The 17,485-nt window shown below is 39.9% G+C and overlaps 1 protein-coding gene across 11 annotated transcripts in view; it reads right to left on the bottom strand.

The window, feature by feature from the left end:
- myo9aa (myosin IXAa) overlaps window positions 1-17,485 on the bottom strand; it is a 101,591-nt gene that overhangs the window by 41,086 nt on the left and 43,020 nt on the right. For 9 of the 11 annotated variants that reach the window (XM_016669949.1, XM_016669940.1, XM_016669941.1 and 6 more), the window contains exons 3-11: window positions 10,796-10,890; window positions 10,224-10,286; window positions 9,697-9,796; window positions 7,889-7,942; window positions 5,177-5,274; window positions 4,948-5,074; window positions 4,628-4,717; window positions 1,547-1,663; window positions 1,268-1,402 (exon numbers count right to left, since the gene is read on the bottom strand). In XM_016669949.1, coding sequence (XP_016525435.1) covers window positions 1,268-1,402; window positions 1,547-1,663; window positions 4,628-4,717; window positions 4,948-5,074; window positions 5,177-5,274; window positions 7,889-7,942; window positions 9,697-9,796; window positions 10,224-10,286; window positions 10,796-10,890 — 879 coding nt within the window. The remainder of the gene's footprint in view (window positions 1-1,267; window positions 1,403-1,546; window positions 1,664-4,627; window positions 4,718-4,947; window positions 5,075-5,176; window positions 5,275-7,888; window positions 7,943-9,696; window positions 9,797-10,223; window positions 10,287-10,795; window positions 10,891-17,485) is intronic. The other 2 variants (XM_016669943.1, XM_016669945.1) reach the window with 1 other exon arrangement.

The following is a 17,485-nucleotide window of genomic DNA, read 5'->3' as shown; positions in this document are numbered from 1 at the left end:
AGCAACAACAACACATTAGTTAACCTTGAAACACAGTGGCAGAACAGTCAACTACAGTCTGCACAGGCTCACCAACACTCGACAATAACAGACTGAGAAAACATTAAAATGAAAAGTATGGTTCTATCATATTGTGCATAAAATCTTTCAGGCAGCAGGTGATGGATATTTTCATGGTGCAGTTATGGCCATTAGTACCAACTGAGAATCATAAAGCACTAAAACTTACTTTAGTGTTGTTGCTGACCAACAGGGTACCAATGTACCAGCAGTATAACGCACCACGTCAAAAAGGTGTAATACGAAACCAGTGACCTCCAATGTAATATCAGATCTTAATCAAGAAGAGTGATTTTGGGATGTGGTGGAACATGAGATTTACATCATGGGTTTGCATAGACAACAAACCTCCAGAAAGTGTGCAATGCTGTGATGTTAATGTGGACCAGAACCTCTGAGTAATGTTTCTGACACCTCTCTGAATTAAGGCTGGATTTTGTGGAGGTAAATGGGGTTTAATCAGGTCGTAACAAAGTGTAACAAGATAAAGAGTAAAAGAGTAGGAATGCTGAATGTGTGTCATAAAATAAATAAGTCAATAAAAATTTAGTTAAAAAAATACTGTTGCTGTCTGTGTTTCTGAAATGTGACAGTGCAGGATTAGCTAAAGCAGAGAAGTGTCAGCATGTTAGTTTGTGTAAATATCGGCGATCGGCATGGCAGCAATCTCAATGTCGTCGCACATTTTCATTTCTGTGCGTCCCTACGTTTCACACATACAGCAGTGACTGGAGCAGCTGCTTGTTTGACTAAACTATAATTCTGCATCTGCTGGCAGGCTTTAAAAGGGGGCCCAGAGAACCAAACATGCCCAGGCAGGCCGCTGATTCCAGGTAAACCCAATGTAAACCTGTGGGCAAATCTTAAATCACGACTTTAAAAGGCCTTTCAAGTTAATCAGATCACTTAGGAGGGTTTGTATCTTCAGAGGGGTAGTCACAGGCGACACAGTCTCAGTTTTACTATGCGGTTGCACAATGCAATGACAAGAACCTCCATTGTCTTACCGTTGCAAAAATTTCACAGAAATGGCCTCTGGCATCAGTGCAAGCAAGTTGCTTTTTGAATGTTGAAGTATTCGTTGTATAATGAAAATGTAACTCACTTCAGATCCTGTTACAACAGGTAAACAGATCATCTGAACCATTTGCATATTTAGTAGGAACACCTTCTTCTGGTTAACAAAAAAAAAAAAAACATAACCTACCTGTTCAAGCTTAAAGATGTGCTGATTGAAGTAATGCTGAAGACGCTCGTTGGCAAAGTTGATGCAGAACTGCTCGAAGCTGTTGTTCTCGTAGTCCTCGAATCCGAAGATGTCAAGAACACCGATGGACAAGATCTGAAGTAAAGGAAGACGAGAAAGAAACGACCAAAATGGATGTTTTCCATTTGGAATGTGCTGAAATCTGGGACAAAATGTAGCAATTTTATAAAATTTTTATTTTCTTAAATTCAAATGGCGAGGGCTTCTGTGTCATTTTACCTTGGTGGTCTCCACCAGGTCTTTATTGTTCAGCAGAGCGTGGTTGATCCTGAAGACAATCCAGTCAAACAGAGCACTGTACAGAGACTTGGCCATCGAGTCTCGCACCGTACCAGCCTGAGAGGAGGAAGAACGCAACACTTAGCTACAGTCCGCTGGAAAATGAACAGAGCAATCTAATCATTTTTAAAGAGTATTTGATAATTTAAGAATGAATGGGTTTTAGTGATGCCTAAAGAGAGGAGAAGGTAGAGGACGTGGCAAACAGAAGGTTTTTTTTTTATTTTAGAAAATGGGTTTAAATATGAAAAATTATCAGACTTCTAAATACTGAGACATTAACTACTCAGCACTAAAAATATGCATCTCCCTTCAGCTTTTTTCAGAAACTTAAATGCATTTTATTTAGTTTTTAACTGGAAAAAAACAACAAAGTTGTGCAAAGCAGACAAAGCAAAGTTCATTTATAGAGCAATATCCCAAACTTTTCTTAAAACGCCCTTCAGCCCATTATTTAAAGTACTAAACACTAAATCTGACATTTCCAATCAAAATATTAGCTTCTCGTCACATTGTGCAACCATCTTCCTGTCACCTGGTGAAGACCAGGTCCCATAAATGTCTCTTTATACTTGATTTTATTGTTGGTGTATTCCGACAGTAACAATCACCTTTTCCTGCTTCACGCAGAGCAAGCTGACCTTTCTGACATCTAGATTTCAAAAATAGCACCGAGACTATTTTTAAATCAATGTAGCAAAGAGATTTTGTTTCCCCAAACTGAAACTCTTTTTGCCTTATTTTATTATCTTTTGAGAGATTCTGATCTTATTTCCTTCTTATAAGTCAGAATCAAATGATTTAAAATCTAAATCTGCTGAAGGTATGAATTATTTTGGTTATTAATTCAGCATTTATAGCCTCCATTCACATGCTGAATCTATTGTTTGCATCAATCCACATTTCTCGATCCAATGACAGAATTTAGCTTCCTGTAGATTTTGATCCGTCCTTTTTACTGCTGGTTCTGTTCAAATTTCCCCTCTGGGGCAGGTGGGGATGCATAAAAAGTTTATGCTTTCTTTTTTTTGTCTTTAGACATACATGTGGTTAATCTTTTTAAAATGCTTGGTGACCCTTTTTTTTTTTGCAAGGCTAAGTTTAAAAATCGAGAAACAAATTGTAAAAGGGCACCCAGCTTTTGGGTTTTAACGTAGGAGTCGAAATTTAAGACGCCATCCCCGAGTCACCCCTCGAATTCAAGACACATCTGTAGCAGACATTAGAGCTCGGCTATCTGCATCTGACTTTGTGGCAGCTTTTGTATTCAACAGTCATAAAATATGCTGAAAAATGGAATCAGAATATTGAGAATAAAAGTGATTTATACGACAGGGTAAAATATAAAATTCAGACAAAGCGGACTTTGAAGAGTTTCTTTTTTTTTTTAAATGTTACATTTCTGCTTTAAAAATCAAGCTTTTGAACTTTCACCTGACAATAAATCCTTTCAACATAGTCATGTCATGTCTCAAATTGCTCAATATGGATTTATGACATTGTATATAGTATATTCCAAAAACTATAAAAAGGCAGAAAGGAGAAAACGCACTGATAGTGGAAACTTGGCCCAGATGAGAACAGACCAGACTTTCTGCTACGCTGCATTGTGTCACAGCAGAAAGTCCCACTAACATTACAATACACTCTGATGATTGCTCTGTATTTGTGATAACAGCTGCATTGTCATTTTATTGAAACAGTGTGATTCAGTAAAACGAATCACACTGTCAAATATTCTGGGAAGATCTGACCTTCCTGTAACACAGAGTACAAACCGCAGAGCAGCTTCCTCACTCTAAAACCTCCCTTCCTCTAAATAATTAACCAGGCTGTTTATTTAGCCCGCTCACACCAAATATGTCTTCACTACGCCAGGAAGGATATTACCTTTCTGCTTTAGTGATCCGACAGCTTTTCATTACTGGAAGGAAGGATGACGGAAAGCATTCACGATTGAGACCAAAATGGAGGGAACGTACGAGTTGACGTCTTTTAAGTTTTGTTTTGCTTTATTGCAGTCAAAGGGGAATGAGACCGTCGGAGCAATATTTACACAAAGACCACCCAGTGAGCTCCCATAGCAGTCACTGTTTGTTCATTTAGAACGATTCCTAAATTATCCAGCACGTCATTACGAGGTTTGGTGGGAATATTTAACACAACATTGGATTTCTCGGATGCCGAGACGCAGTAAGGAAGAAAAATTATGTCTGTATCGTTGCAAATATTGAGGAAAAGTTGAAATAGTTGCTAGAATCTGTCATTTCTGATGCCTTTAATCTGTAGACCGTGATGTGTGTTCATCTTTAGAGCGTAGATCACAATGAAAAATATGTATTCCCTTCTCCCCGAGCAAGCTGAAAGACTTTGTGTGTGTGTGTGTGTGTGTGGGGGTGTGTGTGTGTGTGTGTGTGTGTGTGTGTGTGCGTCTGCAGACGGAGGGACCCAGCAGGAGGAGATCCGGTGCTGGTGCACCCTGTCCTGTAAACACGGCCGGGTCAGGTTCAAAAAGACCTGCAGCTACGATGAGAGGGCCGACCCGCTCCGTTTAGTAGAACAAGAAGTGACTCAGACGTACAGCTGAGCGAGCAGCTTTGTCTCTGTGCACTAAACCAGACACAAAATAGGTTAAACTGAACTAACTTTGCAGTAAGTATCCAAGTTTGATGCTGCAACAACCCATTTGCAAAGTGAAAAGGATCTGATATCTTCAGCATTTTGTGCTTTCTCAGCCCAAAAGCAGAGAGGGAACTGATTTCTGCCTGACGACAGCCATCAGAAATAAAGAACTAAAGAATGATGGCCATTATTTCACCCGTGTAAAAATAACACAATTGTTTATATAAACAGGAAGAAGGGCTTCAAATCATTCAGGGGATGACCAATCACAGCTCCACAGTATAGGACCAATACTTTCATACTGACCCAGAAATCTGCGAAGCTTAAAACAGAAATGTCCAGGAAGTTTATTCAAATCTATTAGGTGTTTGGGGAAATGGAAAGTATCTGCAATCTCACCTCCGCCAGCTTGTAGGGAACTATCAGCTTCTCTCCCACGGTGACCGTCTTCCTTGTTGTCAGAGCTTCAAACAGCATCTCCTCTTTGACCTGGTGGCAACACAGACAGTGGATCAAAATTGTGACTTTCCTGCCACTTTCTATTAGGTTTGTCCTGATTGTAGTTTTTTTTTTAAAGCCTCCTTTGTTGCTTTTTTTTTTATAGAGTATAGACCTATCCTAATCTGTTCAAGGAAGTAAAGCAGACAATCCTTAGCAAAAGCAGTGAAGATTTAAAGTTAGTTTCAGATAAGAAGTAAAGTAAAACTCCTCTGTCATACCTCCAGCAGCTCTGAGACAACAGGCAGCACCTCAGGGTTACAGATGTCGATGGAGTCGTCCCTGTAGGTCTTCCTCTTGTAGCGAATGTTCCCCAGGTGAAGGATGGCCGACAGCAGAGAAAAGATCCTGTTTCACACATCGTGGACAAACGGAAAACAATTTAACCCTGGTCAGAAAGCGTCAGGATAGGAAAGCCCCACTGAACGGCGGTTTTCCTCCGTCACTCACTGTTTGCGCGTGGCGGGAAGAAAGCCCACCATCTCCATGGCCAGCTGGAGCCTCTCAAAGTCATGCTTCAGGTCCTCTCCTTCAACGGTGAAGCAGTCCTATAAGAAGCAGAGCCTGGCTGTTATCAGGCCCTACGTCCACTGGGAGCCATCAGGGCCAACGGCAAATTACCGTGAGCTCACTGAAGCCTGCTGACGTTCACTTGGCCTTAGCGTGTCTCAGCATTCATCAAACTTATCGCAGAAAAAGAGGCTTGAAATAGATCTTTGGAGTTTACTTTGTAACTGGGACAGAAAAGAGCCAGGTTGCCTGAAGGAGTCAAAATAAGCGACTCCTGCCAGAACAGGCTATGATTAGGGCTCTCTGGATCAAACCAACACTCCCGCCTGATGTGCAGAGTGACTTGTATGCACATGGAGCTGAAAATCTGGCCTGGCTTCCTCCTTAAAACGAGTCCGCAGAAATTTGGCGAGTCGTCAAGAGAGCCGAGAGGAGCCGTGATTTATGGCTTTGTTTGTGTTTAAGTGATGTATGACAAACTAAAATAGCTGGAAGGAGAAACGGGAGGCGTTTGACTTTAGGCAACAGCAGCAACATGTGGAAAAAGCTGCAGGTTTAAGGTCATGATTGGACGTAGCCGATGCTAAATTAGCATTGTACAGCACTTACACTAGGATCATGCAGTCACTGCAATTATATACTAAAAAAAGAATATATCATTATAATACTGGTAACATAAAATGCTTAGCAGCCAAAAATAGTTCAAACAACATGAAATTGTGGCTGAATCTGGGTTTGTTTGTTTATGAGTGGAGGATAAGCCAACCACAAAGTTAGCATAGCTTCACAAATTCATCATAATCCACAATCTTTAACTGCAGCTATGATCACAAACCGTCACTCTCTAGTTTCAATCAATCAGAGCAGAAACTCCGACTGACATTACCGCAGAAAGGAACCACCTCTAAACTATTTGTCGTTTCTTTTCAGTGAGTCAGATTTCCTTCTGATCCTTTAAAAGAGTCGTTGATCAGCAGTTCTCCAGATTTCCTGAAGGTCTGCCAAAGATTTTTATTTTTTTATTTTTGGACTTTGCATGACTTCATATTTCTTCCTCACTCATCTTTTGCCCATTGCAGCATTTTGTGGTAGAACAAAATGAAGTAAGAAAGTGGAGAACAAATGAGGAAGTTCTACAGTGGATGATTGGAAAGATGCGTCTTTAGCAAATAGTAAAGATTAAATATTATTTAGTTGATTTAACCATCAGCATATTGGTGTTGTTATACTATTTACGATCTGCTAAGACGTGCCATCTTTGATATATATTTTTGCTGATTTAACTAAAATATGTTGGAAAGATTGTGTAGTGGTGGAACAGATGTTTTAAAATCACGTTGTATAAATACAACATGTTATTTTTTTTACAGGAGATTAGCAGATAACTCATAAGTTACATTTAAATCCTCACTTTAGCTAATTCACACATTCTAAACTATTATTTTTCAAACCATTGTACCAGAGTATTGGGTAATTTCTCGCTGTAGTTCAGCATCCAGCTATGACTCTCGAATGGCTTCATTTTATTCTATATTATTAAATATCTCCTGTTAATAGATATTATTCGCTGGATCAACGTCGCATTTCCTTGAAGCAAATCCAGTAGAGAAAATGACACTAAATGATTGGTTGTCGAATGCAAAAGGGTTAATGGCTCAAAACTGCAAAAGTGCAAAAGATTATTTCAATTACAAAAAGAAAAAAAAAGAAAGTAGAAAAAACACATTTCTGAAATCTCCTTGACTTTATAATAATTTCAGGCACTGGACTGAAACAGCCTGAAGAATTATAAATCAAGACATGAAAATAAATATTGTTGTTTCCCTGATACTTTTCTAAAGTTTTACATCTTTATTTACATTTTTCATGATGTGAAATAAATATTGCACATGGATATTTATAAGATAGTGCACTTTAGCAATATTTTAAAGTGGAAAATGAGAGTGGGGAGGAAAAACAGAAAAGAAAGAACACAAAGACCAAATACACAACCGATTACAGGCAGTCGTTTTTGATCACTAACCTTTATCAATCCAGCATTTCCACAGTGAGTGTTAATTCACTCAGGTCTAAAAACCGAACAGAAATGGGTCATTTTACCAGGATCATGTTTCAAAAAGTTCTGTTTTCAAAACTGCTAAAACGTTTAATTGCTTTGCTTTTGAGATTTTAAAGATTCTTTAACGCAAGTTTTGTCTGGCTGCATAATGCTGCACACTTTGGGTCAGCTGGCTGAAAGATGGGCAAACTGGTTGTTCCATAATCATAAAAAAGAACAAAGTTTTACAATATTTCTGGTTGCATAAAACAGTCGGAAATGAGAACACGGGTGGAATAAATGCTCTGTTTGCAGGGGAAATGCTGGACTGGTAATGATCAAAATCAAAACAGGCAGAGAGAGCTACTGTGACTAGACATACCAGCACAACGGAGGGGAAGGCAAAAACAAACCGAGCTAAAATAAACACAAGTCAACCCAAACCAGGAAATACCCCAAAAAGCAACAAAACCAGTGGAGGAAAGGGGCTTTGGGGAGAGGGTGTGCAGGAAAGGTGTGGCTTGCTCCCAAAGCGTTCAGGTGACATTAAATCTAATACCCCAGCCCCCAAACGGTGCAGATAGTTGACACTCAGCTGAGGCTCATATACTGACCGGTTCACTCTCACAGTAACTGTCCCAGTGCAGACGGCTGCTTGTCTTTGTCATCTGGAAATGTTAGGGCAGAGTTCACAGGCGGCGGGGTCAGGGTTAGACGGCGGCATGTCAACAGAGAGACTCAGACATTTCGACAGCAGCAGAATGACCAGCTCATCACGGTGCAGATTAATGCTTATCCAGTCTGACTGAATAACACGATTCAAAGCGGAGGAGTAAACATCCATACACAGAAACACAGAGCAGCTAGTAGAGACAAACGGGGAAGAAAGCAGGTAAACACATCCTTTATTCATGTACTAATCACAGTAAATGATGAATTACTGTCTGTCTGAGCCATGACTTGTTTTTATTTCCTGTTTTAAAAATGTCTCAACAAAATAAATGAAGATTATGATAAAAAAAAAAAAAACATTATTATTAATCCATATAAATAAGAATCTTCACTCCATCTATATCTAGGTGCATCTGTTTGTCTATTAATACATTCGTCTTTATATTCATCCATCTGTCCATTTATCCATACAATGTATGTTCTGTAGGTGTAGTATTTAAAACCTGAAGTCTACACAAATATTTGTCATAAATGCATAGCTAACATCACACATTTATGAAAAAATGCAGAATTTTAAAATGAAAAATGCATAGAAATGCAGTCAAGATGTTTAGAAATGATCAATACAGGAAAAAAAAAAGGAACCGGAAACTGGAAAGAGGAGTGTAATACGGAATATGTATTTTCATGTAAATCTGTACTTTTTCAAATTAAAATAAAAAAAAGAAAATAATGTTTTTAGAAAACTCTGGCAACATGAATTGTGAAGGTTGTGTGTTTGTAAATATTTGAATCAATACTATATAATCGACAGAACTGGCCCTTAAAACGAGTTGCTCATATATAGTTTTTCATTAACACTGAAACGAACAGGCTGCTGTAATTTAAAAATGCAGAATCCACAAGGCTTAACCTCAACAAACTTTAATTCAACTGCATTTCTGGTTTCAGGAGCAAATTTGTCTGAACAAAAATACAAGTGACTGAAGTGACAGAAGAACAGAAACTGCAATACGTCTGGACGGCTTGTCACAGCCGACCAGGTGGGTCGACCAGATTCTTTTAAAGGCGCAAGAGACTGAGTTTCATTTTAAACTCCACAAAACAATGCGCTGAAGTAAACCAGTGGGATGTGAATAACATGCAGCACACGAATGTATTCTTGTGTTTGCATGTGAACGCCGGCGGCTGGGAGGAATGGGAGGAATTCCCTGCTCTCCTCTACTCTGCGTAGGCGGAGGAGGAGGTGGTGGCACCGGGTCCTTGGTTGTCATATCGTGACAATGAAAGCCCAGAGGTGAAGAGGCAACATGTTTTATAGGACATTCGCATTCCCCATGTTTCATGTGTTTTTATGCGAAACTCATTTTTGTGGCAAGGAACACAACAAAGCTTTTTTTTTTCCCTTCCTGCCTTCCTCTTATCCCGTTTTATGAGTCAGAAAGCATGTGCAAAAACCTACCTAACATATGCAGAAGCTATTACCACTCAAATACTCCCACAAAAGCAAAGCAAACAAATTAAGCGGCTTGTATTGTGGAAGCAGACGAGAGAATTAAGATGGTAAATATCCCATGTGCTTGCGAAGGAAAGGGTAACAGTTCGTGTTCACATAGAGCGTTTCCTATGTGTCCCGACTTTTTGTTTTCCTGCGGCTGGACCCTGAGAATGATGAGCTGATGGCAGAAAAACTGAACAGAAAGTATGCTCAACACATGGAAAACATTTATCGTGCTATAAAAGCCTCTACCTGACTGAGGTAATGATATTCTTCAGGCTTCTTGAGGTGAAAGGCCTTTCTTTCTTCTTCACTTGATCCTGCCAGCAGGTAATAAAACACGTGGTAGTTTCTAAGAAAAAGAAGAGGAGGAACGAAAACACGTCATAAATATATAGATGGATGATGAAGTAAACGGTCTCGGAGCACAGAAACACTTTCACTAAAACAGTAAAAAAGTCTCTTTATATGCTTTTTTTTTAAGTAGTTTGAAATCCTTCGTTTTCCATCTCTGCAAAAATCAATCAGTTATTTGGTGAAATAGTTGATCTGCTCACACAGTGCAAGTGAGCAGTTTCACCTTAAATTTAAAGATTTAACAAAGGAAGCAATCTCCTCAGACTTTTGATTTGTGGTTATATTGTGAAATTTTGAACATATAATTCTCACACATTTAAATATGATTTTTATGCTGTGGAGGTCAAGACCCTAAAATTGCATATATTTGTTTATGTCTGTCAGACATTCTGAATCCGATCTCAGTACAGAGACGTACTTACCGCTCATTGTGCTCTTGATAGACCAGCCTCGACTTCTCCAAGAGGTATTTTTCTACATACGCCCTGTAAGAACAGAACAATACTAAATACAGCTGAGACCAAATTGTACTTTAAACAACAACCAGGTTGTAGATCCTAAATGCATTTAAAGTGAAACTTTTGTCAATAAATCCCATTTTTTTGGTCCTTTAGTTGCCTTTTCAGTTTCATATCCAAACTGTCAGTATTAACCTACATACCAATCAGGGTAAAATGATTCAAAATGGATTGCATCACAGTTTGTCTCAATTATTGCATAATGCGGTTTTAATTATGTTTTATTGCATTTTAAAGTCTGATTTTATTACATACTGCGATGTTGCTACATAAAGCTCCCTGCACAGAATCTCTATCAGATTCAAGTCAGGATTCCTGCTGAGTCAACCTCAAATATCACTACTTACAGACACAGGTTGATCAAATCAGATACAGATTAAACATTCAAATCTACCATTGACAAATAATTTGTGCCCAACATTAACTATGTAGAGAAAGTAGGTTTGCAGAAAGCGGTAGATGCTTGTCCTCCTTACCCTCTCACAGTGCCACTCTCCTGGTAGTTCACCTGAATGAACTTGCCAAAGCGACTGGAGTTGTTATTATGTGCTGTTTTTGCATTCCCAAACGCCTGGGGGGGAAAACAGAAAGATGCAATCAGAAAAAAAGAAAACTGACAAAACGGTAATTTTTATTTATTTATTTTTTTTATCTCACAGAAGTTATTGGCAGAAAGGGTCTGGTAGTGAGTCGACTTTAGGTGTGAACAGTCTTTATGCGAGTCGAGTGTGGAGAATGATCAGCCTCATGTCGGATTACCTTGAAGCGGTTACAGTTAGCGAGCACAAGCTTTGACGGCTTGGTTAAGACTATGTCATTCTGACGGAGATTAATAACAGATTGCCAGGATGTCTTAAAGAAGGCGTTGGACAAATTGCCAGAGGAAGACTAAAGAAGGGCCAAGAGGATAAGGGGGAGTCTTCAGTGAGTAATGAGATCCATGTGGCCGTGTGGAACATGTGTAGTGGTGGTGCTGCAATAAGACGAGCCAGTATTTCCCCTCACAGCTCTGTTTTTGTTGTATGGCTGCCTGGAGGGGAAGTAAGCTTTTTTTTTTTTTTACCATATATAAACCCTGCAGTTATTTGTAGCTCCACCACAAGTAAACAAATTCCTCTGCAAAGCACTAAGAGCTGTCTAAAGCCTCTCGTCTGTGAAAAGGGAAAACACCCCTTCCTGACCTCGCCCTTCACCGAACGCTGCTTACAAACACACTCCAAGAAATGGCTGCAGCTGTAATAAAAGCTATGACCACTCAGTATTTGTCCCAATACAACCAAAACTGACTGAAGGAAAATATCCTCACATTTATTTATTTATCCCAGTATCCCAAACCTGCAGAGGATGCAAGGCAGCAGCACTAAGTGTGGAGAAGGCTAGCTAATAGTTGCTAGCGTATCTGGAGATGATGTTTTACAATGCTCACTGGTCAGGTAGCCTGGTAAAAACCAGTCCTTTGTTCTACGCTTCACTTCATACAGAAGGTCTGGCGTCTAAACTTTTGAGAAACAATTACTTGCTGGAGGCGTTGAGCTTTTAAATGTTACCCAATCACTAACGTTTGGCTGTTACATATGTAATGTTCGATGCTGTGATGCTCACCGGAAATTGCCTGCACTCTGAATAACAATCTGGCACTGTCGCTAGACAGTAATTCAATAATTCAATATTTGGAAGCATGGCTAACACATACTGAACGGCTTCGTTCACTTCTTCCACTGCCATTGTTAAAACCACAGACCGACTACAAAACTCATCATTCACAACTTCTTCGGTTCGCTGATTGGGCAAGTTCTACTGGAGGAATCGAGGTCAATGGGAGAAATCTCAGACGGAGCAGTGAAGTGAGAAGAGAAGGCAATGGGCAGTCACCATGTTTGAAGGGCTGGAAGGAGTTTTGAGTACCACCCTGTGCTGGTGTTACACCTGGTAGATATCATACTATCAAGACAAACTTTGTTTACCACCAAATTAAAAAACATTAAGATTCTATTGGCCCACAAGGTCAAAATGAAGAACAGTGATCATATCTTTGCACGCCTGATGGCGCCGATATTTCCAGAGATGCTTGCTGTTCGTGGCACCCTCTCTCCGTGAACTGAGCTGACCTGCTTGGTTCAGTGACTGCAGGTCAGACGGGGACAGACCAACAACAGTTTCTTAGATGACGATAAAAAATTTCCAGCATCTTTAGCCAATAAAAACCAAGCACAGCAGCTCTCACACTGCTGTCAGGTCATAGACCCCAGGTATCGGGAGCGTTTCTGGGCTTTTTGTTAACATTCAGCAGGAAGCAGGATGTGGAACAACTAAAACACAGAAAGCTGATTTATGTTTGAGCTCCAGTTCATTCTTTCACCTGCTCTGTGTAACAAAGGTGAAGAAGTCCAGATTCTTAATGCATGAGAGAATAGCTGGACAGTATTTATGCCTCAGCAACATCAAAATCTTTTGCAGAAAACCAATTAAGCAATCATTAAATACATTTTAACAATGTGTGAGTCAAATTGAGAGAGATCTCAAAGCAAAGTTCTGATTTCAGAAACTTCTCCTATAAGACTAAACATTTTAAATCGCTCTGCAGGCTAACCACAATGATGCCCATTCTCCTTCCTGTCTGGCCTGTCCAGAACTATTTAGGAACATCTCTGTCACCAAAGTCCAAAACTACAAAGCATTTGGGTAAAATAATACTAATAATAACATTTTTAAAAGATTCTAATCTCCCCTGCTCTCGGTCCCACAGTGTTAGTGGGGCAGCAGGACTGACTGTGTTTAGACAGACATGATTCCCACCACTTCAGTTACTCTAACGGGTCAACAACATTATTCTTGGCCTCAGACCACAAAGTGAGCCAAAAGGCAGAGCAATGACAGGCTTGAGGCGGTGCCAGCGTGTTCAGGGTGTAATGTGTCTGAGTGCAGGCTCCCAGTCAGGGACGCTGCCACCAGGATGATGTTTAAAATATATATATAAATAAGAAACCTGGATGTCTGGCTATGGATCAGTCATGCTGGGATATGACTTTTAGTTTTGCGTCAGAATTAAAAATAATAACTTTTTTCCCCCGTCCTTTGATCCAGAAGACATCAAGGCAACATGATTTTAATCCAGCACCTCATTTAAAAATTAAAAGCTATTTATCCCAAAGACAGGGGCTTTCTGTGCTTTCCTAAACTACCATCTTGTACGTCCGTGTCATGACCTGAATTTATTACTCAACATAACAGAATAAAAGTGAGTCACGCAACTGATCCAAACCTGGATATGTCTGGGATTTTTTTTTTGGCTACATATGTAGTCTTTGTTTTTCCTTCTGATCTTTTAAAACAGACATACATTAGTTTAAGCTTCAACAGAAAGATTTGTACTCGCTTATAGTACAGTATTGTTACCGTATGTTTCTACAAACATTTCTACAACACGCCGTCATGGTCAGAAAAAAATAAATAAAAATAAATACCCCACAGCTGTGTTACTTATAAATAAGTAAAACAGCAGCCAAAGCTAAAGTCTAAAGGAAATTTTAAAGCCCAATCAGAAAATATGCAGAACTATTGACCAAAACCTTTTGAAACAAAGTTTGGCTCCTGATTGTAAAATCAGACATTGTTTAAAATCTCAGTGCCACTCTGCATGTTTTACAAGAATCTGAACCTCAAGTCAGACATTTTTAATACAATGTAATCTCCAACAGAGACTGCATTTAAGCAAATGTTCCTCGTTTCTTTGGAATTAAACTAGTTTCTGTCATTACTTTTGATGCCGTTCTGCACAGAGTACTTAGTTATCGAGCTGATTCAGTGACGTGACCTTAAATGGGACGAGGATGACCTAATTTGCGGATTCTTTATTTTTAGGCATCGTGTTTTTGCACATCATCAACAACCTGGAGGAGATTTTCACGCTGCCTTGTGTTTAGGGATCATGTGAGCCACACTGGGAACAGCTTTGTTTTTGTTCTAAAGCCCTTAAATCAAATGGGCTGTGACATAAAAAGAAAAAAGCTTTCCTCTGACCACACTTGGATTCCAGGATGCGCCACCAAACGTTCAGCATTTCTTCCCCCAGCAGCCCAACGGGGGAAAATTACCCAAATCTGAATCAGTCAAAGAAAGCATTGCTCATTTGACCTCTTCATATCCTACTCCATGATTCCCACCAGCTGACTCCCCCACTGCAGCGACTGCACAGCATGACGACAACAAAGCAAAACCGCAGCCAAGTTGACCCTTCGTACACGCAGGTTACTTCCAAGTGGTGTGGTGTGTGTGGGCCCGCTGCATTGTCTCAGGGCCAATTCGTAACTGCGACCCTTGTAATCTTAAGGCAGAGTTTCCCTGGGTGGATTGTGGTCGGTGTGGTTGTTTCATCACAGCGGTGAGAGGTGCAGTCATGGGTTCTGGCCGAGAGAAAGCACAGTGGGCTGTGGGTTCTGGCGGTCACTGCCGCTGTGTTAAAAATCTGAGCATGGCGTACAGGCCGGATTTACGAGGATGTGGCCCCCTGGGCTGAAGCCCGTTTTGGTGCCCCTGCCCACTAAGGAAAAATTATTTTACTAATGAAAATTACAATACATTAATATTTAGTAATATACATGAGCAAGTATGAATCACTGAATGGTACGTCTGATACGTCCTCTAGTCAATAACTGTGTTGTTCCCACAGAAATCGACAGCAACTTTGTAAGTTTCAAACACTTAAATTTTATTTATATTCATAACATTCCCAAAAGATTAAAACAATTCACCTAATTTGCACCTATGAGTTTTATATACATTGTAATGTTTGCAAAATACACATTGACTTAAAATAAATCAAATGAATCTGTGGACCTGCCCCAAAAAGATAGCACCCTGGGCTACTGCCCTTATAAGCTGCAAGGTTTCCCCCAGAAAACTTGCTAAGCCTGGTGGTTGGAGCGCTCAGCAGTCATTCATCCAGCAGCCTGTCGTGCTTTTGAGTTAAAAATGTTTATGTGACAGGAAATTTGAAAACATCACTTGATAATTCTGTGTTATTGAAAGATTGGAATACCAAATATAAAGTGTTAAAAAAATGCAAAAAATTTTAAAACGACTTAAATAAATCAGTAATGCTTAGTCTGGTGGGGGCACAAGTAAAGCCTGGTGGCCCGCCAGGCTTATAATGCACTAGAGGAAACTCTGAAGCCTATTCTAAAGTTTGGCCCAGTGTACAGGTTTAACCTGCCATTGTAAAACATGGAACATGAAATATAAGCTCACTTCTTATATTACATCAACACTCATCAGTAAATAATCTGCTAACAGTTAACCATGACATTTCGGTATTTACTGAAGTCAAACTTGCCGTTTAGGTGTCTTCATGACACTAAAATGATGATCCAGTCAGATAAATAATCCAGAAATCAGAGGTATTATACCCGACATGTCATACTTTCCTTCAAGGAAAAGAGCAGAATAAAATTAGAGCTAGACTGAGTTTAGTCAACAGCGGTCAAAGGCCAGCTGGTTCTTTCCATCTTGGAAAAACAGACTCTTCTAATGCATTTCAAGCTCAGAAGCTAGGTTTAATACAGGGGACAAGAACTAAGAAATACATAAAACATGCAAAGATTTTCCTATTAAATCAATTTTCTCGTCAAGCTCTCAGCTGATTACTCAAAAGCAAGACAAAAACAGGCGGCTTGTTACCGGAGCAAAGCTTAAATAAAGTATTTGGCCAAATCAAAAAGTCCTCTTAAGTTAGTGAGAAGGAAGTACGCATTAGACACGGCAATGGAGTTAAAAGGCAAAGCCAATAGAAAAATAATCGCGGCTCTCCGGCTCCCCTCAGCTATCAGAGACATCTTTTATACAACGAAAACCTCTGAATTAAAGCTGATGAGTGAAAAACATTCCTCAGTCCAAGCCCCCCTCAAAGACAAAAGCAAAACACAAACTGTACTCGTATTGAAAATTAGCAAATTAACTTCCCCTGCCATCCGGTAAACGGTCGACGTCTGGATGAATTTTTCAAATAAGACTGCATCCTTACCCTCGGGCACCGTAAACAGGCCCACGAGATTTCACCGTTTGAAAAGTGAGACGGTTAGCAGGAAATTGTGCGGACAGAGGAACAGCCATAAACCAAATACTGCAGGATAAACATGCGAGAATTTATTTGCAAAAAATCATCTGGAAGGTATGGGAAGGCTGGAAGCGTTAACAGATTCCTCACTGAACCTGAAGCTGGAATGTCAAATTCTGAGCCAATTACTGCAAGAGACAGAACGCCACTAAGCAGCAGCACTTTGACTAAGAATAGAGAAATAATGTAGAAATTCAGAGACAAACAGAAGGCCTCATATCGCTCAACACAAAAATATTCTTAGGCGACCTTAAACAGATTTACAAGGTTGGGAGTTCTAAGTAGGAGAGCCCTGATTGCAGAGTTTCGCTCTGATCTATAAAAAGCCTGACCTGCCAGTTAAGATTTTGGTTGATAAAAGTCACTAAATACAGCAACAATGTCGCGAATTTGGGAGCAGTCTGTTACTGTTAACCGTGAATCTGCAGATCTGCACCACATTTACTTTTTCGTGTGACATTTCTTGGAAGTAAACATAAAAAATGGGTCAAAACCTAAATCAACAGCTCAAATCTTGCAGAAAACCAAAACGTCGGTGTCGGGGAGGGAAAGGAGGATCGCTGCATCTCTACTGAAACCGCATTCCTAATGCTAATCTCTCATCTCATTCAAGAGTTTGAGCTGATGGCAAAACTTGATAATTTTTCTTTCTCACACTGTGCCAGTCGGTTGTGTTGCTAAGCCATACCCATTCTCACTCCTCTTGCCATGCAAGTACTAATTTTCCTCTGCTGAACTTCTGGCCTCGTGTTACATAATCCAATCTGCATCCTACAGCATAACAGAACCACTGTACGTGCATTACGCTGCGCAGAGATTCCTCCAAGTGAGACGGAAAAAGGGACAGAAAAACAAACAGGACCAGCAAACTTCTGGCTTCAGAGCAAAGCTTTACGAGGTGTACAGATGAAAAATACAGTAGTGTTTTCTGTTTATAAGATTAGATAAATGACAGGCACAGAGCGGGAAGAGGATGAAGAGAAGGTACAAGGAAAGCAGAGGGAGAGGAAAACAGGCTAATGAAATTTCATAAATATGTTTTGGTTTTATGCAT

Source organism: Poecilia formosa, unplaced genomic scaffold (assembly GCF_000485575.1).
Source record: "Poecilia formosa unplaced genomic scaffold, Poecilia_formosa-5.1.2 Scaffold29, whole genome shotgun sequence".
NCBI classification, from domain to species: domain Eukaryota; kingdom Metazoa; phylum Chordata; class Actinopteri; order Cyprinodontiformes; family Poeciliidae; genus Poecilia; species Poecilia formosa.
The sequence above is the reverse complement of the archived record's forward strand: the minus strand, read 5'-3'. Positions and strand labels throughout refer to the sequence as shown.